Source organism: Telopea speciosissima, chromosome 4, assembly GCF_018873765.1.
Source record: "Telopea speciosissima isolate NSW1024214 ecotype Mountain lineage chromosome 4, Tspe_v1, whole genome shotgun sequence".
Lineage (NCBI taxonomy): Eukaryota > Viridiplantae > Streptophyta > Magnoliopsida > Proteales > Proteaceae > Telopea > Telopea speciosissima.
In genome coordinates this window covers 719,932-747,915 of record NC_057919.1, presented here as the reverse complement: position 1 = coordinate 747,915, position 27,984 = coordinate 719,932, and the positions used below count along the sequence as shown (strand labels likewise).

The 27,984-nt window shown below is 42.7% G+C and overlaps 1 protein-coding gene across 6 annotated transcripts in view; it reads right to left on the bottom strand.

Moving 5' to 3' along the window:
• The window catches only part of LOC122658487 (histone deacetylase 19), a 61,438-nt gene extending 42,525 nt beyond the window's left edge, over window positions 1-18,913 (bottom strand). For 2 of the 6 annotated variants that reach the window (XM_043853471.1, XM_043853473.1), the window contains exons 1-4: window positions 18,188-18,307; window positions 16,651-17,209; window positions 15,143-15,583; window positions 650-880 (exon numbers count right to left, since the gene is read on the bottom strand). In XM_043853471.1, the coding sequence (XP_043709406.1) occupies window positions 650-880; window positions 15,143-15,583; window positions 16,651-17,178 (1,200 nt within the window). In that variant the 5' untranslated portion in view covers window positions 17,179-17,209; window positions 18,188-18,307. The other 4 variants (XM_043853468.1, XM_043853469.1, XM_043853470.1 and 1 more) reach the window with 4 other exon arrangements.
• Between the last annotated feature and the right edge of the window lie 9,071 nt (window positions 18,914-27,984).

Genomic DNA, 27,984 nt, shown 5'->3' with positions numbered 1-27,984 from the left:
CTGTTCATGCAGTACCAGAGTCACTTTTAGCAAGGAATCAAAGATTTGATCTGCTTGGTAATCCTAACTCTTGACATCCAGTTTAATGAAAAAACATTCCGTTGATTAAACCAAGAGTCCAGTCAGAAGCTTCTCATCAGATTGAAGAATCAAACTTAATAATTTAATTGCATCTGGGGGCCTCTGGGCCACCAATAATTTCTCACATTTCAACTCCTCAGTAATCAGGATCAAGACCCATAATCAGTAGATCCTATCTCAAAGATTTGGATGAGTAAAATTCAGCATGACCAGATTATTCTCCACTGCATGATCCACAATTAAGTTGCTGAGAAATGGTGTAAAAAATAAATAATCTAGCTAATATGGTCGATTGGTTTTCTTCATGGACAATGCTTGAATTGTGATGCAACAAATGGTGAGTCCTGATCTCCTTTAATCAAGACACTTCGAAAATTATTAGTGCCATAAACTAAACTAAAGGTCTTGGACTGTGGACTAAGGATTTTGCGTTTCTGAAATGCAGAATAATTATTCATTCACTGGGTGAGAGAGATGTGAGAAGAAAAAACCCATTCACTGAAAATGAATTAGTTTGCTTGTAGTGAGAATCAGAAATATAACAAAAACAGGAGATACTAGAACACACCTCAGGCAGCTCAGTATCAGGTGGCCGTTCCTGAAATTGGACACTCGGTGCATGCCGGAGTTTTGAGAGATTGTCAAGAAGCTTTGCTCTAATTTCATCCAATAACTGGCGTGAGTTCTTGTTCTCCATATTACTAGGAGCAACATGAAGTGTATAATCTGGACCAAAATACTCGTAATATTCATGCTGTGGCATTTTGTCATCAACTTCTACACCAAGTGCCACTCCCGTCTGCTCAAATTTTTTTTAAAAAAAAAAAGGATTACTTTAGACTACACAGCAGAGACATGATAAGAAGAAAAGAAAGTTTTCAAATACACATCATAAGCTAACAACGCCACATTCAATTTGACTGAGGCGATAAGAAGTAAAAAAGAAAATGTCATACGCTCTTTAACATTAACAAGGATAAAGAGAGAATTTATAAACTTCATCAATTCATTCCCATAAAATAGGCACAGTCGCTGCTTAGAAAACTTTCTGGCCAACAGATAAAATCAGGTTACCAGGATTTTATTTTATTTTTTTTATTTGTTTGGGAGGGGGACGTTGAAAACCCTATAATTACAGGGTGGATTTGATAGAAAGGGATTCATGAACATGAGTCATAAATGCCATGTAGCAACTCCGAGAGATGCCAAAAAAAAAAAAAAAATTTAATTATAGGCTCCATCCCCCCTACTTGAGTGAAATTATTAAAAAAAAAAACTCTCCATGCCCTCCCCGGGAGGGGGGAGCAGATTTCACTTGAGGCTAATTTAATAAAAGAGACTTACCTTTTAAACAATGGAAAATGAAAAGATTAATCAGATACATTCTAACCCATATGACAGAGGATAGGCCAAAATCCTACATTCGGCAGCATTAGCGTATTTGCGTTGCTTAAATCAAGTCACTAACCCTACTATGCTTAAAACGGTTGCATTTTCTCAAAAAAAACATTTTTCCCTTTAACCTAAAAAGGATTCAGATGTAAAACTACTAGAGAAAAGAATTTAGACAAACAAGGTAATCATTTGGTCAGATATTTCATGGCTTCTAAAGGTTAAAAAATAATTCAATTATTTCTATAAAATAAAATTCCATCAAATTTTTTAAAAAAAAAATAGAATTAGGAGAATGATGAAGAAAAATAAGAGAGAATAAGTCCATCAAATACGAACTGCTTAGATAAAATAAGTCCAAATAAAGTATGCTTTGTTTGATAATATGACTGCTTACCACAAAAATGTATAGAGGGGAAAAAACTAATCAAACTTACATTGTTCAAAATTTAGGAAAGGGAATTAGAAAACAAGAGAGCATTCTATTTGGACAGCAATGGAAGCAATTTTACATAGGCCATTGCTGTTTAAATCATGTATAATAGATGTAGAAAACTAAAATTTGAGGGGACGGTGATATATGCAACAACCCAACTCCACCCATGCATAAAATTGGTCATGAATGTAGTTATTGTGGCTAGTCACTTGCTTTCGCTTCACAACCAAACATAGAAAATAAGGGAACTCATTAAGAGTCATGCATAGATGTTTGCAGAGATCATATGTCATAAAGTAGTATAGTGCTCGAAATTGGGTTCAATTGGCTCACATTAATGTAGTCCTAGATAGAGGATAGGTCTACTAGGAGCCAATAACCAGGACCTTCCTAAATCAGCTGGCCAATTGGTGCAGAATTGGGGTTAGGTTTAGGGTAATGAGGTAGGGTTTTATTTAGTAAAGTTAGGCAGGCCCAGGGAAAGCTAACAGTGATGGTTTGAATGATGTTTAATTAAAAAATTAAATTTCAGAAAATTAGGGTTAGGGTTTCGGGTTTTGGGAAATAGGAAAGTTTTAGGGCTTAGATGGGGATTCAGGACCAGGGCTTTGGATCGAGTGTTCCAGGGGTAAAGGAGAAGATTCGGCCATGGTTGGGTGGGGTTTTGATTGTTGGATACGGCTGGATGAAATTTTAGGGTTTTGGGCTTTTACAGAGAAGAGGGGGGATAAGGTTTTAGGAGTTAAGAATAGGGCAGCAACCTGGATCGAGTGTAGAGATGGATGCAAAGATGTTGTGATTAAAATTTGGATGGATTTTAATGGATGGTTAAGGCTGTAAGTGAACTAGGGTTCAGGAAATTCAAATAAAATAGAAGGGGGGATGTTAGAGTAGGCTGTAGAAGATTAGGAGAAGATAGGGATGAATAAAAGGGTAAAATACTTACTGGAATATGCAGGTTCTTCAATAGCAACAGCTTCGAAGAACTAGAAGAAGGCCCTCCAGATCTACAAGTTGCAAGGAGTCGATTGGAGTCCACCAACCCCTTCACCTTGATGTTAGTCACAAGGCAACCTAGATGTTACTCACAAGGCACACTCATGTGGAGCTAAACAGCAGCAGCAACAATGGCAGCAACAGCAAACAAATTTTTCAAAGTCTAAATTGTGGGGGAGCCTCCCACGTTTTCATTAATAAATAATATGGCCTAAGGCCCAATCCTAATACAAATCTAAAAGCTCTCCCTCTAAAAATCGTGGAGCGATGAAATTAAAACACTTAGAACAACAGATTCCTAATCTACCAATAAGAAATAAGCACCAACAACCAATAAGAATTAATCACTTAAATTGAACCAAAACTGAACCGGTTCAATTTAAGTTACACATAAGCTGAAAAATAAACTAAGTATAGAAGACAGAAAATAAACTAAGGCTAAAATAACTAAGGCTCCTAGCTATGGCCCTATGATTAGGGTGCCTTCTTCAACTCGTGGATGCTTGGATCTGCATCACACATGCTTTGAAATAATCAAGATAAAACCTACGGTTTGATAAGAGCTGACTTTGGTCGACATGGAAGTTGAAAAAGGTTCATTGAAAACTTTAAATGAGGGTAAGGAAAAGGAGAATATATGAAAATTCGAAGTCAAATGTATGGATTCAGATCACCACGAGGTCAAGACGAAGTATATCCATTTATGATTAATAATAAACCAATCGGATCAAGTTCTATCGCCGGAACAGAACCAAGTCAAGAGCAATACTGTGACAGCGCTAGGGTGGCTTTACCTGAATGTAGTTCTGGGTTTAGAAAATCCATCAAACTTTTTGACCTATTAATGTAGTCCTGGATAGGAGTAGTCCCACTAGGAGCCAGGGTAATGGGGTCACACACAAGGGCTGGCCAATTGGGTTAGGGTTTACTAATTTAGGTCAAAACTAGGGTTAGTGATGTAGTCCTAGGTAGGAGTAGTCCCACTAGAAGCCAGGGTAACGAGGCCACACACAAGGGTTGGCCGATTGGGTTAGGGTTCACCAATTTAGGGCAAAAACTAGGGTTAGGGTTGCATAATGGCAATGGGGTTTATGGGGTTTTAATGGGCAGGTCTAGGGTGCTTTAATGGTATATAAATAATAGGGTTTGGGAAGGTTTTAAAATTCTGCAATCCTGGACAGAATAGAGTTGCAGGTTTTAGGTTTAATGGAGTGGAGGAATGGAGGGGATAGAGTGGGAGTTATGGGCTGGGTTTAGGGTCGAGTGTAGGGAGAGGTGTGGGGGTTGTGTACTGGAAGTATGGTTCGAAATTGATGGTCAGATCTGAAGTTATGAGGGAGTCCTAGTTAAGGTAGGAGTTGCAAGTTTATGGAGATTAGGGTTTGATGGATGGAAGGGGGGGTGAATTAGGTCTAATGAAAGGGGAATGGTTGGGTAGAAGAAGGTTTAAAAACAAAGTGCAGGTTCACAGTTACTGAATTGTAGAAACGATCGCAGCAGCTTGATATCTTGAAGAGACCTCCCGATCTTCACGATGCAAGGAATCGCAGGACACCACCCACCCTACACCACCTTGAGATCCACAAGGATATACACTCACAAAGAGCAGCAGCAATAACAGGAAGGCTAAGAAGCTTAAATTTTTAATAATGAACTGTTGGGGAGCCTCCCACGTTAGGCTTTATTTATAGCCAGCCAGGGCTGAGCCCAAAATCCTAGTCAGATTAGGACTGATAATTCCTAATCTGAGTCCTAATTACAAAACAGCAGACTTGTACTCTAAATCTGAGTACAAGTTTAAACAAATCATCCCTCGAATAAAATCGTGGAGGGTAATAAAACTAAGCAGCAACTTAAATAATTAAAAGGAGAAAAGACTGGTTTTCCCCTAATAACTTAAACACTAAAAAAATTATGGGAAAAAGAAAAGGCTCCAACGAAAAACACAACAGCAGCCATGTCATGGCTTCTTCTTCTTCTTCCTAGTGCTTGAACCTGCATCAGTTAGGGTTGGACAGTGGTAATGGGGTTTATGGGGTTTTAATATGCAGGTCTAGGGTGCTTTTATGGCATATAAATAATAGGATTTGGGAAGGTTTTCAAATTCTGCAATTTTGGACAGAATTGAGTTGCAGGTTTTGGGTTTTAATGGAGTGGAGGAATGGAGGGGCTAGAGTGGGAGTTATGAGCTGGGTTTTGGGTCGAGTGTGGAGAGAAATGTGGGGGGTATATGCTGGAAGTTTGGTTTGAAACTGATGGACAGATCTGAAGTTATGAAGGAGTCCAAGAAAAGCTAGGAGTTGCAAGTTTAATAGAGGTTAGGGTCTGATGGATGGAGGGGGGTGTGGATTAGGTCTAATGAAGGGGAATGGCTGGACAGATTAGAAGAAGAAGGTTTGAAATCAAATTGCAGGTTCAAACTTACTGGATTGCAGAGACAATGGCAGCAGCTTGATAACTTGAAGAAACCTCCCGATCTTCACGATGCAAGGAGTCGTAGGAGTCCACCCACCCTGTACCACCTTGAGATCCACAAGGATGCAAGCACTCAGAGAGCAGCAATAGCAGAAAGGCTAAGAAGCAGAATTTTTTAATAATGAACTGTGGGGGAGCCTCCCACGTTGAGCTTTATTTATAGTCAAGGCTGAGCCCAAAATCCTATTCAGATTAGGACTGATAATTCCTAATCTGAATCCTAATTACAAACAGCAGACTTGTACACAAATCTGAGGACAAGTTTAAACAAATCATCCCTCTAATAAAATTGCGGAGGGGAGTAAAACTAAGCAGCAACTTAAACATAATTAAAAGAGGGAAAAGACTGGTTTGCCCCTAATAACTTAGACACTAAAAAAAAACTAAGTATGGGAAAAGAAAAGGCTCCAATGAAAAGCAAAACAGCAGCCATATCATGGCTTCTTCTTCTTCCTAGTGCTTGGACCTGCATCAGCTCTCCCCGGCTTAGAAACATTCATCTTTGATGAATGGGAGAAGGCCATATAGCGATCATACAACTCCAGATCAAGCTTCTTGAAGTCATCCGCATGGATCCAAGTACTGTCCTAGTGTAGGCGACCTTTCCATTTGACAAGGAAAGAATGGTAACCGGCGCCTTGTCGAGTGATCATGTGTATGTCGTCCAGAACCTACTCGATCACATCTTCAGTAGGTGGCTTGAGTTGGGTCAGCCTCAGCATGTGCTCCGAATCACCGTCATCTGAATGATGCCCCGTGTACAAGTAAAGATCAGCCACGTTGACTACATTGCTTATGCCCATATCAACAGGCAACTCTAGAACATAAGCATTGGGTCCAATACGTTTCAGCACCTTGTATGGACCCATCTTCTTCGGATGGAGTTTGCTGTTGACACCCGGTTGGTGTCTCTCTGGGTTCACCCGGACCATGACCATTTCTCCAAGCTTGAACTCAACGACCCGGCGCTTATCAGCAGTGGCCTTGTAGTGATCAGTACTGGGTGCTATCTTCCTTCGAACATCAGCATGCACTTCGGTGATATGGTGGAGGAACTCATCTGCTTCCACACTTACCCGAGCTTGAGGGGGTAAGGGAAGAAGATCAATAGGATGGTGGGGTTGTATCTTAAGGAGAATCTCGAAAGGGGTATGTCCGATGGTCCTATTCACGGAACTGTTGTATGCGAACTCAACAATGTCAAGGATGGAAAGCCATGTCTTCTCATAATCTCGGACCAAATACCGCTACAAGTTACCAAGGCTTCTATTTACTACCTCTGTTTGCCCGTCAGTCTGGGGGTGGAATGTTGTAGAGAACAGAAGCTCGGTGTTTTGTCTTTAGCCATATTCTTCCAGAAGTAACTCGTAAACTTCACGTCACGATCAGAAACAATGGTACTTGGCAACCCATGGATGTGAACAATCCTTGAAAAACAACTTGGCAATGTGGGAAGCATCAAGTGTTTTTGGACAAGGGATAAAGTGAGCCCTCTTGGTGAATCTGTCAACAACCACCATGATGGAGTCAAATCTTTCTCTGGTAGGGGGCAGTCCAAGTATGAAATCCATACTGATATCAACCAAGGGCTGGTGAGGGATCGGCAATGGTGAATAGAGACCCGTGTTCTGCTTGGTACCCTTAGCTACCTGGCAAACTCGGCATCTCCTGATTACATGCTCTACATCTTTGGCCAAGTGAGGCCAATAGTACCGATCAGCCACCTGCGAGATGGTTTTATCTTTCCCAAAGTGTCCTCCTAGGCCTCCTCCATGTAACTCCCTGATAATGTGGTGCTGTAAGGACGAGTCGAGAATGCAAAGCCATGTTCCTAAGAATAGGTAACCATCATGTAAGGAATACTTAGGGTGTTGTCCACCCTGCTTCAAATCAGCATATAGGACTTGAAAGTCCTTGTCAATACATACTCTTCTCTGACCTGCTCAATGGTAAGTGCATGGGCTGAAAAAGTGTCCAGGGTTAGAACTTTTCTGCTCAGTGCATCAACCACTGTGTTCTCCTTTCCTGACTTGTATTTGAAGGCAAAATTAAAATCCTATAGATAAGCAACCCATTTAGCATGCCTGGTGCTAATGGATTTCTATGAATGGAGGTGCTTAAGTGCCTCATGATCAGTGTATAGGACAAATTCTTTGCCAATAAGATAGTATCTCCAATGTTGCAATACCTGAACAACAGCACAAAGCTCAATGTCATAGGTAGAGTACCGAGTCTTGGCATCATTAAGTTTTTCACTGTAGAAGGCAATGGGATGCCCATTCTGCATAAGAACTCCTCCTAGACCAATATGGGAAGCATCAGTAGCAACTTCGAATATATGGTCAAAATTGGGTAGGCGTAGCACTGGAGATTCAGTCATTCTCTTCTTAATCACCTAGAAAGCTTGGTGAGCTGCTGTTGTCCATTCAAATTTGCCCTTACTCTGCTTGGTGCATTCGGTTATGGGTGCCATGATGGCACTAAAATTGCAAAAAAATCGCCTGTAGAAAGATGCTAAACCATGGAAACTTCGTAATTCAGTGAATGTCGTCGAAGTAGGCCATTCAACAATGCTTCTGACCTTTTCCGGATCAGCTTCAACACCCTTTGAAGAGATGATAAAACCAAGGAAAACAACCTTGGGCAGCATGAAGGAGCACTTCTTTAAGTTAATAAACAGCTTATCTTGCCTAAGTACTCTTAGAACTTGTTTCAGGTGGTCTATATGGTCATCTGGATGCTTGCTGTACACCAAAATGTCATCAAAATAAACAACTAGAAATTTACCGATGAAAGGACGAAGTACCTGTGTCATGACTCTCATGAATGTGCTAGGTGCATTTGTCAGGCCAAAGGGCATGACCTTCCACTCAAACAATCCATTTTTGATCTTGAAGGCTGTCCTCCATTCGTCTCAAGGCCAGATGCGAATCTGATGGTACCCACTTCGAAAACCGATCTTGGAGAAGAGCCTAGAACCGGACAGCATGTCTAACATATCATCAAGCCTAGGAATTGAGAACCTATACTTGATGGTAATCTTGTTGATAGCTTAGCTGTCCACACACATGCGCCACAAACCATCTTTCTTTGGAGTCAACAAGGCCGGAACAGCACAAGGACTTGGGCTTTCTTCAATGAACCCCTTTTTGGAGCAGCTGCTCTGTAGGACTCATTCTGTAGGCGGGCAGATTTAGTAGCATAGCACCAAGTACCAAATCGATGGCATGCTGAATGTCTCCCAGTGGGAGCAGCTCGTTGGGCAGTTCTTCTGGCACCACATCTGAGAAATCTTGTAATAAATCCTTGATGGGCTGTGTAAGCTTCACATCGGACTGGGCAGCAACCTCTTGAGTCACCACGGCAAGAACCAAGCCTGAATCATGGCTGGTTTGTTCAAACTCTTTTTGTGGGACAGCTAACAAGTGATCTCCAGATTTTGTCCCCTTCTGATTGGTGCGCATGGTACGGCATTTATGTATCTCTTCAGGCAAATTAAGGGGGTACCAAGTAATCTGCTTTCCTTTATGTTGAAACACACACTGGTTTTTTCTTCCAAGGAGAGCAACATCGTTGTCGTATAGCCATAGTCTTCCCAATAGAACATCAGTCATTCTCATAGGGATGATGTCACACCAAATCTCCTCTGAGTATTGTTGGGCCTGTAAAGGAACATAGCATCTCTTGTTCACATCTAATTTATTTCCATTCAGTAAGGAGACTTTGTATGGCATTGGATGTTTTTCAAACTTCAGATTTGCCTTCTTCACAAAGTCTTCAGAAACAACATTAACACAGTATAGAAGATGCAACTACGTTGCCAATCTTCACCTTTGGTTTCAGCACTCAATATATGTGCTACCACATGAATAACTCGGCTATCTTCAAATTCATCACCCTGGTCATCAAAGTAAGTAGCCCCATCATCATCATCAGCAAGGGGTAATACATAAATACCCTGTTCATCAATAACATCAGGGTTTTCTTCTTCCTTCTCAGCTACATGAATCGGCCTATGTTTTTGTGGGCAATCCTTAGCATAATGCCCCTTTTCATTGCAGTGACAGCATGTGTGTGGGTCATTGTTGGTCATTGGGGCTTTGCCCTTGTTGTCTACACGAGAAGAGCTGCTAGTAGAGTAGGTTGTCCGTGTAGAACCAGCAGTGATGTTGTTACCTCTATTGTAACCATTAGTTGGTCTGGATGCTAGAAAAGATTTCCTGGTGTCGACAGCAGTGGAGCCAAACCTTCTATTGGTATTCAATAGGTCTTCAGCCTTCAGGGCTTTCTCAAAGCAGTCCTTGATGTCCAGAACATCAGCAACTCCAATAGCCCTAATAATATCTTATCTCAATCCCAGCCGAAATCGAGACAACATTTGAGTAACACTTTCTTTGGTATCAGTACGAGAAGAAAGAGAATCGAACTTCTGCATATACTCGGATACAGTCATAATCCCTTGCCGTAGGGAGTTGAGTTGATCTTACATCTGAGCTCTGTAATGTTTGGGCAAATATTTCTCCTTCAAGTCATACCTCATGTCCTCCCAATTAGTAGGTACATTACCTTCGCGTTCCATGTCTCTCTTTGTCTTTCGCCACCATTCTCGGACAGGGCCAATCAATTTGGTTCGTGCCAGTCTCATCTTTCGATCTTCAAGCAAGTCATACCAGTCAAAATAATCATCCAGGGCAGCAAGCCAGTCATAGAACACCTGGGGATCACCAAGCCCATTATACTCCTTCAACTCGAGTTTGGCCTTTTATGTATCGTACTTCTTATTAGTAGCTTCATCTCCAATGAAGTAGGATCTCATGTATTCCTCGAAATTAGGTCTTCGAGTGTCTTCTCTAGTTCTGTCCCTATCCTCTTTGTAGTTATCTCTGTCATGCCTACGTCGATCCCTGTAATCTCTGTCATGCCTGGAATGATCTCTGTGGTCCCTGTGACGTCTGGGATGATCTTTATGATGTTCATCCCTTCCCAGAGTTCCATGTACCTACGAGTGAACTTGTAATCTATCCTCCTCTACATATAGAGGGTTGTTTACAAGAGGCACAGCCTGCCTTTCTTCCAATCGTGTAACTTTGTCATTTAGTTTCTGCAGCATATCCATGATTACTGTCATGGGATCAGGTGGGGGGCAGATTGTTGTCTAGGGTTGAATTGCCATTGTCGGCCATGGCTTTGATACCACTTAATGTAGTCCTAGATAGGAATAGTCCCACAAGGAGCCAGGGTAATGGGGTCACACACAAGGGCTGGCCGATTGGGTTAGGGTTTACTAATTTAGGTCGAAACTAGGGTTAGGGTTGGATAATGGCAATGGGTTTATGGGGTTTTAATGTGCAGGGCTAGGGTGCTTTTATGGCATATAAATAATAGGATTTGGGAAGGTTTTCAAATTCTGCAATTTTTGACAGAATTGAGTTGCAGGTTTTGGGTTTTAATGGAGTGGAGGAATGGAGGTGATAGAGTGGGAGTTATGAGCTGGGTTTTGGGTCGAGTGTGGGGAGAAGTGTGGGGGATATATGCTAGAAGTTTGGTTTGAAACTGATGGACAGATCTGAAGTTATGAAGGAGTCCTAGTTAAGGTAGGAGTTGCAAGTTTAATGGAGGTTAGGATCTAATGGATGGGGGGGTGTTGATTAGGTCTAATGAAGGGGAATGGCTGGACAGATTAGAAGAAGAAGCTTTGAAATCAAATTGCAGGTCCAAACTTACTGGATTGCAGAGACAATGGCAGCAGCTTGATAACTTGAAGAAACCTCCCGATCTTCATGATGCAAGGAGTCGCAGGAGTCCACCCACCCTATACCATCTTGAGATCCACAAGGATGCAAGCACTCACAGAGCAGCAATAGCAGCAATGCTAAGAAGCAAAATTTTTGAATAATGAACTGTGGGGGAACCTCCCACGTTGAGCTTTATTTATAGTCAGGGCCCTGAGCCCAAAATCCTATTCAGATTAGGACTGATAATTCCTAATCTAAGTACTAATTACAAACAGCAGACTTGTACACCAAATCTGAGTACAAGTTTAAACAAATCATCCCTCTAATAAAATCGTGGAGGGGAGTAAAACTAAGCAGCAACTTAAAAATACTTAAAAGGGGGAAAAGACTGGTTTGCCCCTAATAACTTAGACACTAAAAAAAACTATGGGAAAAGAAAAGGCTCCAACGAAAAGCAACACAGCAGCCATATCATGGCTTCTTCTTCTTCCTAGTGCTTGGACCTGCATCACCTATCATCACATATTTAGAGTCCACTTTGTAAGCTACATATTTCTTAACAAGCCAATAGATTCTTGATATAATGCCTAAAGGTCTTTTCCTACCTCAAAGTTAATTCAATAACCTTCTTAACAACAATAACAACTACTCAGCCTTGTCCCAACTAAATGAGGTTCGCTAAATGGATCCTTACCCTCCAATCAGCTCTACTCAAGGTCATATTTGATACAAGACCTAAACTATGCATGTTTTTTCTCACCACTTCACCTAGGATCATCTTAGGTCTGCCCCTGGCTCTTTTAGTTCCTTCAACCTGAATCAAATCACTCCTCCGTACTGGAGCATCCAAAGGCCTCTGTTGAACATGGTCATGCCACCTCAAACGACTTTCTCATAGCTTATCATATATTAGAGCTACTCCCAAATCAGCTCTAATATGATCATTCCTTACATTATCCTTCCTAGTTTTACCACATCCATCCCTGCATCTCCACTACACTGAATTTATCTACATGATGCTTTTTAACTACGCAACATTCTGCTCCATACCTCATAGCCGGCCATATGATTGTTCTACTAAATTATCCTTTTAAGTTTTAAAGGACTACGTCGATCACACAACACTCCGAACACACCACACCATTCATCCATCCTATTTTAATTCTCTGTGAAACATCATTCTCTATATCACCTTCTTTATTTATGATTGAACCCAGATACTTAAAATAATAACATTGTAGAATCTCACTCTCATCAATTTCCCCCACTTCATCATAAGCATGGAAAGCGATCTCGGTCGAAACCACCGAGATATCTCAGTTTCGCAAGAAACTGAGACGAGTTAAGGTGGGAGTTTTAAAGTATAAGGTTTCAATTAGTTTCGACTGGTTTCGACATGTTTCGGCCATATTTCGCTAGCTTCAACCTGAATACCTTTTAATGAGTCACTTATCACCGTCGAAACTTGAGGAAACCTAGCTGGAAACCAAGAGAAACACACACTTATTTATGTTAGAAATCAAACCAGACATTTATTTATGCCTAATATCGTTTAAGTAAATAATTCAATTACTTAAAATATTATTCATAAATAAGCAAATACCCCCCAATTTGAATCCAATAAAAATAGTTAGAAAATCATATTCTAAAATGATAAAAAGTTAACCCCCCATTTCAAGAACAAAAACTGGATTTTCGACGGTAGGTGAAATTTTCAACTTTCTAATGCTAGGGTTGTTCTCAAATCTAAAATTTTCATAAATCTTAATATGGTAAAACATTGCTAAAAACCAAAAGTGCGGTTAAATATTCATTGTTTTCTAAAAAATATTTTCATTTAGAGCGATTTTAAACAGCATTTTCGGTTTAGCTTTCCATCAAATCCAAGATTACTTAAATCTAATTTATATTGAAGGAGTTATGTTTCGATCAAACTTAATTTGGTGTGCACGAATGCTGTTTGAAATCGAAATGAAAATAATTTTTTAAACATTAAAAAAATGAATATTTAACCGCACTTTGGTTTTTAGCAATGTTTTACCATATTAAGATTTATGAAATTTTTAGTTTTGAGAACAACCCCAGCATTAGAAAGTTGAAAATTTCACCTACTGCCGAAAATCCAGTTTTCGTTCTTAAACTGGGGAGTTGACTTTTTATCCTTTTAGAATTTGACTTTTTAACTATTTTTATTGGATTCAAATAAGGGCTATTTCCTTATTTATGAATAATATCTTAAATATATAAAATAACAAATATAAAATCATTTACCATTTGGCATAAACAAGTGTGTGTCCTGGTTTCCAACCAATGTGCAAGAACAATATACACTATCAAACTTGGGTCAAAAACTACAAGTACGATTTTGTGAAAAGAGTTCATGCAATGTGGTTAGAATGTCAAAAAAAGGCTCATTACAAAAAATCAGATTAAAAAAAAAAACATTTCTGGACCTCAAAACCACCAACTCGAGTTGGCTGGGAAATAATCACAGGTTTCGACCAGTTTCGACCATATCTCAGTTTCTAGCTTGGTTGTAACCCGAGTTTTAGAACCTTGATCATAAATCCTAGTGTAACTTTAGTTACACCCCATATACTCTGGTCTTCGTCCAACTTATCTTATAACCTTTTGATTCCAAGGTTGATCTCCATAACTCCAACTTGGTGTTAATACCTGCTTTTGTCTCATCCACCAAAACAATTAGCAAAATTCATACACCAAGGAACGTCATCTTGAATGTCCCTGGTTAAATCATCCATGATAAGGCAAACAAAAAAAGGCTTACAGCTGATCCTTGATGTAACCTAATTGAAATGGGGAATTTACTACCTTGCCCCCCACAATTTTGACACTAGTCACCACACCATCAAACATATCATTAATTAGGTCCACATGTTTGCTTAAAACACTTCTCTAGTATTTGTCAGACTAACTCTCCAAGGAATATGTCATAAGCTTTTTCTAGGCCAATAAAGACCATATGGAGATCCTTCATGCAATTTCCAAATCTTTCCCGAGTCTCCTAAGTAAATAGCTTCAGTCGTGGATCTTCCTGGGGCATAAAACCAAATTGGTTCTCCGTAATAATAGTTTCTTGTCTCAGGTGGATTTGAATAACTTAGCTTCAACCGTGGATCTGCCTGGGGCATAAAACCAAATTGGAATGACTGACATATGAACTGAAGAAGAAGAAGAAGAAGGGAGACAATAAGGATACGACCAATGGAATCACCACCAATGGCCTAGACTGAAATAACCACTGATCGACCTGCTGAATCACCACAACAGGAATCTACTGAATCACCACAGAATAAGAGGTAGAAAATCCATTCAACATAAAACGTGGGGAGGCTGCTAACAGCCTTACAATTTTAAAGACCTAAGAAAGGTAGATTCAAACTCGCCTTAGGACAACTGAAGGGCCAATAGGAATCATTCCTTATCTAAACAAGAAATCGGGAAACCAAATTAAACCAATTCACCTCCAACCGTAGGGTAAGAAGAAGACTCCTAATATAATTAAGAAAGCTGGGAAGACTCTACGCAGGATAGGATTTTTTAGGATTTAACCAATCTTGATTACATCAGTAAGGAATAAAACAACAATTTAAAATGGACTCCGACTGGTTTTGAGAGGACCGGTAACTCTCCAAACCGCATGGTTTGGTTGAACCAGATTATGGTTCAAGTGGGAACCGCAGGCCCTGTTTTGGGATCTGGCCTGATTCTTATGGCTTTATTTCAGCCCAAATCTCAGATCTGACTCACATTAATATTCAATGAGTTATTTAAATACTGTTATCAGGAAATTTATTAAATCTTCACCATTATTAAGTCTAAACTCCAGATTGTAGCTTTGGTTAGTTATGTACCCTTTTTCCTTTTGTTCTAAATGATAATTTTATCAAAGTGTGGGCAAGGGCAATCCATCTATAAGTGGGAAAAGGAGAGAAGAGGTTCATTTTAAAAACAAAACAAAAAAAAGTCTCTTTGCAGCGGTGTTACAAAGAAAAGGGAATCATACCTCGTAGCACCAGCAACGAGCAACATTCCGGATGGTATAACCACCACCACCGAGCAGCAACAGGGGCACATTAAATGATCTCATGTATCTGACACATTCTGCATGGCCTTTGATGGAAAGATTGAAGCAGCCTAACCTGTCACCAGATAAGGAGTCAGCACCACACTGTAGAACTACCGCACCAGGCCTAAAAATTTCCATCACTTTCCCAATGATTGGTTTGAACAAGGACTGGTAACTCTCATCATCAATTCCGTCATCTAATGGAACATTCAGGGAGTAGTATTTCCCTTTCCCATATCCAACATCACGTACGTCCCCTGTACCAGGAAAATAATCACCAAATTTGTGGAAAGAGACAGTCATGACCCTGTCAGTTGTGTAGAAAGCCTCCTCTACACCGTCTCCATGATGGATGTCGATGTCCACATATAGAACACGCTGCAACATGGATGTGAAAATATCAACAAATATGAATAGGGGAAGGAAAACAAAAAAAAAAAATGTGTTCCCTATGCACAAATTGAATATAAAATACATTCTTTAATAAATAACTCAGCTATTGAAAAAACAAATGGGGAGACAATTAACATCTCACAACCTAAATACCAAGGGCACACACAATTGCGCAACATGAAAAAAAAAGGAGACCTGGATGACAACCCTAAAGCTTGAGACATAGCCATATCAGTACATGTAGTTTTTGTTTATCTTCTTTTTTGCTTGGGCCTTCACTTGGGTAAGACTTCCAACAATTTTCTCTACATGCAATACACATAGGTATGATTTCTTTCTGGACAAAATATTTACATCTCCCCCCTCCCCACCCTCTTTTCCTTTTTAAAGGAAACAAAGTGAAGAATGTGGCAGTGCCAACATAACCCTTGGTTTTAGTGGAAATTGGTTTAAGGTTCGGAGCAGAGAGTGGTGAATGGTTGGAATAAGGTGGGGCTAAACTTATAAAGGTTTTGTAACAATCAGAAATTGAAAAGTTAAGGCCATGCATCAAGAGAGCATGTGAAGTTAACCTCTTTTCACATCTTCCAAGCAATATGTTACTCAAAGAAACCTCACCTTAAGTTCAGTACGGTTCCTACTCTTCCACCAACACCTAAAAGGAACCATTACAAAATCAAACCAGAGGTGGTGGGATTTTGTGAAATCTGACCAGAAGTAGGATTTTCTGGTTCTCTTGGAGGGAACTCAAAAAAAGGGTATGTCCAACCAAACCTTCTCATCTTATCGCACATTCTTAGAAAACCCAAACACCAGTCGGAAAATGCATCTCACTTCTTCCGCTTCACTTAACTTCCCTACACTTTCACTTTCACTTCTTCACACTTTGTTGTGTTATCTTGAGTACCAAACAAACCCAAGAGAATGGGCATCAAGGTGATGAAGTAAATCCTTCCTTCAATTAATAATGTGTTGTTATAATTTCTTTGGAAGATGAAATATAATGAAGAAAAAAAAGGTCTAGGGTTGAAAGAGAATTTCATGGGACCAACCTCATGTAGCTTGAGAAGTTCCAATATTGCCAGCACAATATCGTTGACATAACAAAATCCAGAAGCCTCACACTTTTTAGCATGATGAAGCCCACCAGCCCAATTGATAGCAATGTCGCAAAGCCCATGATTTAACTTCACAGAACCACCTACAGACCCACCAGCATAAGTCTGACAAAAAGAGTACAACCCATCAAATACCGGGCAGTCTTCACCCACATTGAACCTCTTTAGTTGCCTAAGCTGATCCTGCTGTGTTTCTGGGGTGATGCCCCTTAGGAAGGAAATGTAATCATCAGCATGGAACCTGCAAAGGTCCCTATCTCTTGCAGGAAAGGGCTTCAGAACCTGCATGTGTTGAAGCAATCCGTAATGGGCAAGGAGAGCATGAGTCATCCGAATCCTGTGTGGCTTCATTGGGTGGCCTTGCCCATAATAGTAATTGCCAACCTCCGGATCATAGAAGTACGAGACCTTTCTTTTCACCCCATCAGCCCCAGATGAAAGAGAATTGCCACCAGTTTCCATCCCCAATCCAGTAATAATTTATAATTTGACACTGAAATAGAAAATAGAAATACGAATGATTAAGAATAGAAGCTTGAAATTTAGAGACCCAAAACAAAAGCAAGAGGACTTTTACAGAAATAAATAAATAAATAAAACAAGAACAAAAAAGGAATAGAAATAATACCACTGACAAGCAAAGAAACTCTAACCCCACAAGATTTCTATGCAAACAAACACCCAAGAGGAGGTTGGCACATTGGACGAACTATAAAGTCAAAATACACCAACATCAAAGCATACAGGTGAGAAATAGTTTACTCCTTGCTGATAATGAAACATTGTTGATTAGTTTCCAATGGACAAGAAAAAAGAAGGCCCAAAGCCCATAATTAGATGGGAGAGATAAACCAGTAGGACTCTCAAGTTGAACTATTGCGAGAGTTCTTCACACAATCTCAGGGTAATCCATGTCTCAATGAGTTCCCTAACACAATATTTTGCATCAGTGCAGGAGGTGGTCCAGCCATCCTTGCTTTTGATGATTCAATTGAAGCCGTAGAGACACTATACTTATCTGATTTCACAATGTGACATGTACATTGATCATTCATCAGTTGCATAAAATTCATGACTTTAGGTACCATGACTGTCGAATGATTTGGCTCAAGAGAGACATTTAATGCATGAAAGCAGTAAGTGTTTCTGTCTGTGTTACCAATTACTAACATGCAACATTAACTTCATAGATACTGAAAATATGAAGAATCTCATTATTCAATTAAGCATCATTCCAACTATTGGAACTGACTATTTTTAGCTATTTTAATAAAATTTCATTACGTCCCCTCCCCTGTAATCGATTTTTTAGCTATTTTTTAATAAAATTTGTAGAGGCTGGCCCAGATCCTAGTGAATATTCGGGTTTTAAAAAAAATATTGGAAACAACTACAGGACATGTTTTCCAATCATAACTCCACCCATGTTCATGCCCTCTTTTGAATCATTAATCATCAAGTCTGAGAATACCCCGACCCATATCCTTTTCAGCAATTACCTCCTCCTTTCTGATCCTTCAGCTAGAATTTGACAACTTTCCTTCAAGAAACAAATATAAAGTCTTAGGTGTCCACCCGGTTAAATGGAACTACCTTACCATCATTTATAAGGAAGGGATGGGGTAGGATGGAGGGGCGGAGGAACAGTTGGATATAACTTTCAAATCGGAAGTTATTTGGGCACCAGTCTAAATCTTGAATGGAAGTTAAAACAACATAAGAAAGCGCATAAAATGTTTTCACACGGATTAATACCCTTATACCATTGAAAGCACGAAAAACTCACTTTCTCAACAAACTCGGTTGGATCTGCCGGTAGAATTGACAAGGAAAAAGAAATATAAAACCCTAGATTCCAACGACGCATGCACTCATGGCAAGAATTCTTATAACACCAGCTAAACATTAAACTGAACTCATATACGACATTAAGACAACTCAAAACTCCCAGATTCCATATCAAAAACTCGCAAAAGAAATTGAAGAGGAAAATAAAGAAAACATCACAAAGGAGTTTCGCGCAGCAATGAATTCATACTACTAGAGATCCATTAACAAATAACAACAAAGACAAACCACGCATGAAGAGAGACACAAGTAACATAAAAACACGATGAGAGAGAGATTTCAGAACCTTCGGAAGCGCTCGAACTTTCGACTCTGAAGTCTCAAGATTGCTCCGGTTAATAAGAATACAGAGTTAGAGCGCTACAGCATATTATTCTGAATGGGCTAGCCGGCTAGGTAGATATAAGCATACGCTGCATAACTACGTCTTTATTCATGACACCACTATTAATTTTCTTTTGATTGCCTTCTTTTGTGTGTGTGTGTGTGTGTGAGAGTGACTGAGTGTTTTTTTGGTGTTTTTTTTTTTGGACTAAGTTCCTCCATCCATAGATGATGGTTCACCCACCGTCCTAGGGTTCACAAACCCCTTGTAGGGTTTTTGTGTGTTCCAGAATATTCTCCTGATACCCTTTCCTGCCCCTTGGTGAACGGGATCCCATTCACTATGGGTGGAGCGAAACTCGGTCTTTTTTTTCTAAAGATTCTTTAACTCCGATGAAAAAAATATATATTTTTAAAGAGAAAAAAGGACACTACTTGGTTGCGTGGCTCCTGCACGTAGACACAATCCCACAAAAGCTCTGCCTTGCCCCATGAACTAAAAAATTGTATCTATATTAATGCCCTTACTTGCATTCCCATGGCCCTCACGATGTAGGAGCTACATGACCAAACAACGATCTCTTGCCTTTCTAAAAATATTTGAAAATAATTTATCATCTTATTTTGGTGAAAAAAATAATGGGAAAGTGTTTCTTATGGAAGAGCATAGTCCCTACGTGTATGGGGTGGCAACAGGAGTTTGTGCAAAAGAATCAACATGGGCATCAATATTACATTCATGAGGGGGGGGCGGCCATTTTGGCCCCCTTGTGTCTAAGCGTAGAGCCAACTTCCCCATAAAGTTCTATTTCCCAAAAATCATTTAATCATCTTGACATTCATAAGAGTTGTCAACATATCCTAGGTTTTTTAGTACACATGTGAAATGAATATCCTAGGTTTTTTTAGTACACATAAAATGAAAGGTATTTTTCCCTCGATGAAATAAAATGCATAACACTATGTAACCTATTGTTGGACAATACCTTGAGGAGTTTATTTATTTATTTATTTATAAAAAAAAAAACTATTAAGATTAAACCAAGGAGATATCTACACGATTTTTGGCTTGTGCATGTCTAAGTCTAACTAAGTTTAGCTAGATGCCCAAACAAACTTTGTCCTTTATAATATCATATGAGATTTTAGGATCCCTACTACTAATATATACCAAGTCCTTAATCAAATACCAAGACCAAGGAGCACCAGTTGGAGATGCAAGAACATCAGTAATCGATTGGTTGGAGTAGCATACTTCTTTTATCTTCAACCCCATGCTGAGAGCGTGGTCAAGGCCCATTCTAATACTGTAATGTTCTGGTTCCAAAAAAGATGATGTTGTAATATATCCTGTAGCTAAGAACAAAAATCTTCCATCGAACAAAAAAATATACGACCAGCCTGCCAGACTTACTCCTGGAATCGGGAAACCTGCACAAATTAAAACAGGATGTTTAAGCATCAGAAGTGAAGACCAACTAGAAATGGGGCACAACACCTCAAAATCCTCTGTTACATTATGGGAAGAAAGAGGTGGGGGGAAAATATTTAGATCTGCTATCCAACGGGTGACCTGTTTAAGAACCCAACTTGCATTTGGTTTTTTAGAACCAATAACAACTTTGTTTCTAGCAACCCAAAGAAAATAACAAGTAATAATAAAAACCTTAAAAAACCAAATGATAGAGGGATTGTCTAATTGGCGAGAAGATAAAAGATTGAGACAAAGATCTTTCAAGGAAGCATTGGCCAGGAACTCAGTTCTTAATCCCAGGGGCTCGGCGACCCAGATGTGTTTGACCCAATCGCAAGATAGAAATAAGTGCCAATAGGATTCAATACAATTTCCACAAAAAACACAGGTAGGGTCGATCTGAAGCCATTTGGAAATAGAAGCCTTGACCGAAAGTCTTGCATTTAGCACACGCCAGAAGAAAACAAATTTAATTTGGGGTGAATCTTAAGCTTCCAAAAGAAATTCCACCAAAAGGAAAGAAAATAATTAGAAGTGGCAGTGAGAGAGGTTAGAGATCTAGCAGCGAGTTTAGTATTAAAATTGCCATATTTGGCCAAAGAACGCCACCACCTGTCATCAGAATTAGTAAAATTAAAATTAAGAAGCAAAGGGATATGTTTGCTGGTAACAAATTAGTTAAATGTGAAGGAAAGCGTCCCTCCTCCAAAACAAGATTAGTTATTGAAGACTCCTTGTCTGAAGAGGATAACGGAGAGAGGACATAGTTTAAGAGACACAAGGGCTTGGAAGGTATCCACCGATCAATCCAAAAGCAAGAGTTTGCACCATTCCCAATTTTCCTAATCACCATCCCTTCCAGAAGGGAATGATGAGAGCAATGCTATTCCATACTAGGGAACCTTTTCTTAAACGGGTTCTGGGGTCAAAAAAGGAAAACTTGGGAAAGTATTTGGCTCGCAAAACCCGAGACCACAGAGATTAAGGTTCAGAAATTACCCTCCACCCCAATTTTAATAGAAGGGCTTTATTGTGACGTTCAGCCTTATGAAAACCTAAGCCACCTTGGGATTTAGGGAGGCACATTTTGTCCCAAGCAATTAGGGTGAAATTATTCTTATTCCCTGAATTTCCAAGCCAAAACTTGAGACAAATGGAGTCAATGTTTCTGCAGATTTTCCAAACAACAAAAAACAATTCATCAATTATGCAGGGGTAGAGGCCAAAACCGATTGGATGAGCATGCAACGTCCTACATAAGACAAGAAATTAGTTTTCCAGAAGGACAACTTCTTATGCAACCGTGCCACAATTCCACTAAATTCCTGAACTTTTGACCTGCAAAGAAATAAATTAGTACCCAGATAAATTGAATCTTTGGTCATTTCTCTAATACCGATAAGGCTGAAGATAGATTTCCTTTCTGACGCAGGCACATTTCGACTAAAATGTACTCCACTTTTGGAAAAGTTAATCTCTTGTTCAGAGAGGTCCGAGAATAAGTCCAAGATTGCTTTAATGATCAATAGGTCTTCCTGAGAAGTCCGATAGAAAATAAAAATATCATCAGTGTTGCGTCAAGAAATCGTCCAGCGGTCTTGCGAGTGCCGTCACCTACAAGTGGACCAAGGGGTCAATAGAGAGAACTGGTGTGGTTCCGGCCTAGGGCTCTCCGATGCCAAAGTTAGATCTCCTGGCGCAAATAGATGACTAGTGATTATTCAATATGAGTTTAGATGTCCCTTGATGGGGTTGTGTACCATGCCTTTTATAGTAGTGTATGGCGGTGTGGAGAGTCCCAGTTTGATGGCGATTGTGTCGTTGAGTGGATAGAGGCCCTTGGTAACAGGCTCTATCCTGATTGACCATCTCCCTGCGGGAGGGAGTGTCCTGGTGGTATCAAGATCCTTGGTGGATAGATACCCGCGTGTGGTGATAATGTCATTGGTGCTTGAATCCGTCTGGATGACGTGACTTCTAAGCGGTGGCCTAGAGTCCTGGTGGTGACATGAGTCTGTAGCGATACGATCGGGTCATAGGTGAGTAGCCCCCACCTCACGTCTGTGCCCACGATGCCGTGCCTGGGTGCAGGCCGCACCTGGGCGAGAGGCCGCGCCTGAGTGGTGGTCGCGCCTGGGTGCAGGCCGCGCCTGGGTGAGAGGCCGCCTAGGTGTGGCCGTGCCTAGGTGAGGCCGCGCCCGAGTGGTGGCCGCGCCTGAGTGAGGTCGCACCTGGGTGAGGCCGTGCCTGGGTGTGGCCGCGCCTGGGTGAGGCCATGCCTGGGTGCTGGGACCCCGGTTCGTTCCCCTTGGTTCTGGAGCGGATCACCCTGTGACACATGGCGGCCGCTGATTGGCCCGGTGAAAATTGGATGTATCATTTGCCCCCCACTCTCTTGGGATAGGATGTCCAAGAGAGTAGATGCCTTTACATAGTGAGGGGTCCGCTGCGAATAGACTTTCCTTGCAGGGCTTGCCTGTAAATCTAATAATGAGGTAGGAGAGGTTGGGGGTTCAAACCTTTCCTCTTGCACTTTTTCATCTTTTGTTTTTTGTAGACATATGTCCCTCTCCTTCCCTTTCTCTTCTTTTACTTCTCATTCCTCTCTCTTGCTTCTGTCTCCCATTTTGCTCTTCTTTAACTTTTCCTTTGCATTCCACTTTTTGCCTTTTGTCCTCTTTTTGGTGCCCACCATGTGTTTGTCTTTGTGCTCACTTAGTGTCTTGTTTGCTGGGAGGGGTTGAGTGGTGCTTGGCTTGAGTGCTTTGCCTCTGGTGGTCTCTCTCACTTGATCGTGCTAGTGGTGTGGCCTTGTTGTCATGTGCCTGCCTCCCCATGCGATCGCCTTCCCCCTAAGGTAAGTTCGATCCCTTTTCTTTCTTTTCCTTTCTTTTTTTTTTTGGTAGGGCGGCGCCTCAGTGAGGCCGCGCCTGGGTGGTAGCGCCTGGGGTGGTCGCGCCTGGGGTGGCCATGCCTGGGTGGTCGAGCCTGCGGGTGCGAGGCAGGGGTCGCCGCTCTTGTGGGGCGTGAGGCCGCCTGGTTGCCGCGCCCGGGTGGCCGTCGCCTGTGGGTGTGAGGCCACGCCTATGGTAGCCGCGACGCGGGTGTGATGGACCCTCACGCTTCTTCACTTTTCTTCTTCTTGTATGTGATGGATCTGCTGTTTATATTTTGTAGGTGGCCTTCATTTCATTTTTTCTTGCTAGCTTCTGGGAGATCGCTTTCTCGAGTAAGTAGTTCATTCCTCTCTTGTCCTTCATGTCGTTCCTGGGTGACCTTGGCCCTGCTTCAGTTGGGCTTGGATCTTCAGAGGAGCGTTCCCCAGGATCGCCTTCTTCTGTGGGTACTCCATCCTCTATACCCTCCCCTAGTGCTATTGATGGAGGTGTGGGACCTTCTAGTGTCTCCGATCCCCATAGGGATCGTTGATCCTCTAGGGCGGCATCCTCAGCCGCTGGTCCTGCTGATAGGTTGGGCCCTGTTGCTAGCATCTTGTCACCTTCTGACTTGGTCTCCCTCCGTGAGGAGTTCCATATTCCCGCTGAGGTCATGTTGTGTACTCCTGGGCCTGGCGAGTATGCCTTCTCTCACCGTGCGAATGAGATATGTCTCTACCATTCATTTTTTCTCCAGGGCCTTCGCCTTCCTATCCCTCGCTTTGTCGAATTGGTGTTAGAGCATTGGCACCTCACCCCTGGGCAGGTGTTGCCCAACTCTTGGAGGGTGATCTTGGGTTTCTATGTCTTCTTCGCCCGCCTGGGGCGTGCCGCCACTGTTCCCCTGTTCTCCCACTTTTATCTGTTGAAGAAGGGGAACCATGGATGTTATCACTTTGCTCGTCGCGTGCTCAAGGGGCCCTACTGTGGAGCTTCTCACGGGGATCACTAGCCATGGGAAGTATTGGAGGGATCACTTCTTTTTTGCCACGGTCCCCCGATGCCCACTACGGACTGTTAGGGAAGTTATTGACCTCAAGAGGGTCAATCAGGGGCTTGAGCTGAGTGATTTTGAGGGTGACTCCCTCAAGCTGTGCCTGGGTCGTGATCTGTTCCATGTCTAGGAGTTGGACTCGAAGGCCTTCCTGTCTCTCTGGAAGCTGAGTCCTGGTAAGAGCGCTGTCTTTTGTACTTGATTGGCATGTTGGTATTTGAATGTATATGTCATCTGATTGGTTGGGCGGTCTATGCAGTGGATAAGCGTCCGGACTTCAGTTTGCTTCGTGGTAATCTGCGAAGGAAAGCCGCTTCTTAGGGTGGTCCATCTGCTGGAGTGACCGATGTTGATGGTGCTTCTGCGCCTGTGGTTATTGGAGCGAAGCGGAAGGGTGGTTCAGGACATGCCCACATGACGAGCTCTAGTGTGCGTGTCCTCCTTCCCCGTACTTCTCCTGATGATGATGGAGTTCCGGGCTCTGTGCCTCTGCCTCCCTTTGTCGCTCCTTCCGGTCTTTTGTATTGCCCCTCTCCAAGGGGAAAGGTTTGAGTTCCTCTGGTGGTACTACCACTGATCTTCCCACACTGGATGAGTCCCTGGTGATCACCTTGGGCGTGCTAGAGGGCTCGACCTTGGTCGGAGCCGACGTCTTACGGGAGTGGGTGGACAGGGGCAAGCTCCCTACTGCGAGGGTGGCCTTGCAAAGGCTTAGCGATGCTTGTCTGGCCCAGACTCTCTACCATGATATGGCTTCGGTAAGTTATCCCTTTTTTATCTCGTCATGTTCATCGCTCCATTTATTCTTAGATTGTTTTATCGCTTGCCATGTTGATTGTAGGTCCATCACCGTGTTGCTGAGGCGGTGCTTCGATTAGAGGGTCACGCTTCTCGTGAGGTGCAGATACAGCGCACCCTGCGTGACGTGGAGAGGGAGCTCTAGGGACAAATCGATGCCCGTGAGAGGGCCGAGGCAGACCCATAGAGGGCGTCGGGGGAGCTCGCGGTGGCGTCCGGGAAGCTCCTGGAGGTGTTTGAGGAGCTGCGTGTGACCTTTGATGGTGCGGCCGAGAGCTCGGCTAGGGCTCTTGCCTTGGAGGAGGAGCTTCATTCGTTGAGGGGAAGGCATGAGGCGGAGCTGGCATCTGCAGGTGAGCGAGCTGTGGCTGAGTTCCAGGCGTCCTCTGCGTTCTCGACGCTGTATCAGGCGTAGCTTCAGCCCGCCTATGAGGGAGGGGTCCGGGACTTAGCCGCTTGTGTCCTGGAGGTGACCCCCGATTATGACTTCTCTGTCTTTGGGTTCTCTGAGTTTACTGCGGCGCTTCTAGGTGTAGCTGTGGTGGAAAGCGTTCCAGTGTCAGAGGTGGAGGCTGCCCTGCCTGAGGGGGGTGCTGCTGCACGTCTTCTTGAGGTGGACATGATGTCTCCTACTGGGTCAGAGGTGACCCACCACTCTGTGGTCCCTTGACCCTACAGCCGTACCGATCCCGTAGACGTCTCAACCTTTTTCCTTTTTTGAACTTGAGTTGTAACTACTATGACTTTTCTATGTGATCGCTTTTGCTTTTCTTTGATTGCATTGTCTCCTGGTGATTGTTTACGCGTTGATGCTCTCTGACCCTTAATAGTCATGGGATTTTGGTAGTGGCGTCGTGCCTTGGTGATCCTCGGACCTTGGTGGGTTAACGCCTTAGGCGTAGAGCCTCAGTATTGGCATGACGCCTTAGGCATACAGCCTCAGTGGTGGCATGACGCCTTAGGCCTGAAGCCTCAGTGGTGGCATGACGCCTTAGGCCTGAAGCCTCAGTGGTGGCATAACGCCTTAGGCCTGAAGCCTCAGTGGTGGCATGACGCCTTAGGCATGAAGCCTCAGTGGTGGCATGACACCTTAGGTATGAAGCCTCAGCGGTGGAATGACGCCTTAGGCATTAAGCCTCAGTGGTGGCATGACGCCTTAGGCATGAAGCCTCAGTGTTGGCATGTTGCCTTAGGCATAAAGCCTCAGTGTTGGCATGTTACCTTAGGCATAAAGCCTCAGTGGTGGCATGACGCCTTAGGCATGAAGCCTCAGTGGTGGCATGACGCCTTAGGCATGAAGCCCTAGTGTTGGCATGTTGCCTTAGGCATAAAGCCTCAGTGGTGGCATGACGTCTTAGGCCTGAAGCCTCAGTGGTGGCATGTCGCCTTAGGCATGAAGCCTCAGTGTTGGCATGTTGCCTTAGGCATAAAGCCTCAGTGTTGGCATGTTGCCTTAGGCATGAAGCCTCAGTGGTGGCATGACGCCTTAGGCATAAAGCCTCAGTGGCGGTACGTTGCCTTAGGCATAAAGCCTCAGTGGTGGCACGTTGCCTTAGGCATAAAGCCTATGGGGTGGCGTGACGCCTTGATGTAGTGGCAGTGATTCAATTGAGTGGTAGAAGAAGACAAGTATTCCTTAAACATCTATTTATTTTGAATGAAATTCAAATTGACCTTGAAACAGTGATGTCGTATACTGCTACTGCTGCTGTTATCACTACCACTAATTCTACTCTTGATGGCTACTCTTGATGGAGCTGTTTGCTTCTACTGGTAATACTTCTTCAGATGTTCTGAGTTCCAGGTATGGTCTACCTTCATGCCCCTAGAGTCTTCAAGCGGTAGGTCCCTGGACGTATCTGCTTGGAGACTATGTAGGGTCCTTCCCAGTTGGGTGACAGCTTCCCTGCCTTCTGTGACTGTGATGCACTTGCCCTCCGTAGGACTAAATCTCCTTGGTGGAATAGCCTTTCCTTGACCCTGGCATTATAGTACCTCGCAGTACGTTGCTGGTAGGCGACGTTCCTTAGTAGTGCTCTCTCACGGACCTCATCTATAAAGTCTAGGTTCGTCCGTAGTCCGTCGATATAGGTACGTTCGTTGAAGTGCAGAACCCTATGGGACATGGCGCAGACCTCTACTGGCGCCAATGCTTCAGTGCCATATGCTCGGCAGAATGGGCTCTCTCCTGTGGGTGTCCGTACTGTAATTTGGTATGCCCATAGGACGCTTGGTAGCTCTTCGACCCACTTTCCTTTGGCTCCCTCAAGCCTTTTCTTGACTCCTTCCAGTAGTATTCTGTTGGTGACCTCCACCTGACCATTGGCCTGTGGGTATGCTACCGACACAAGCCGATAGTCGATGTTGTAGCTGTGACAGAATGCTTGAAATTTGGGGTTGTTGAATTATTTGCCATTGTCTGAGATGAGGATCCGTGGTACCCTGAACCTGTAGATGACATCGTCGCGGACGAACTTCTCCATCTCTGTCTCTGTTATCTTGGCCAAGGGTTTAGCTTCGACCCACTTGGTGAAGTAGTCAATCGCGACGACCAGGTACTTTCTGTTTCCCGATGCTGCGGTGAAGTTGCCTAAGATGTCTAGTCACCACATGGCAAAAGGTATGGGGTTGAGGATTGATGTCAGCTTGGTGGCGGATAGATGGGGTACTGGGGCGAACAACTGACATTGCTCGCACTTCTTGGCATATTGGATGGCCTCCTCTTGCATTCGTGGCCAGTATAGTCCCTGGCGGAGGATTTTGTAGGCTAGGGCTCGTCCCCCCATGTGGCTTCCACATATCCCCTTATGGACTTCGGCTAGGGCGTACTTTGCCCACTTAGGTCCTAGGCACCAGAGTTGTGGTGCTGTTGCCCCCCGCTTGTACAGTACCCC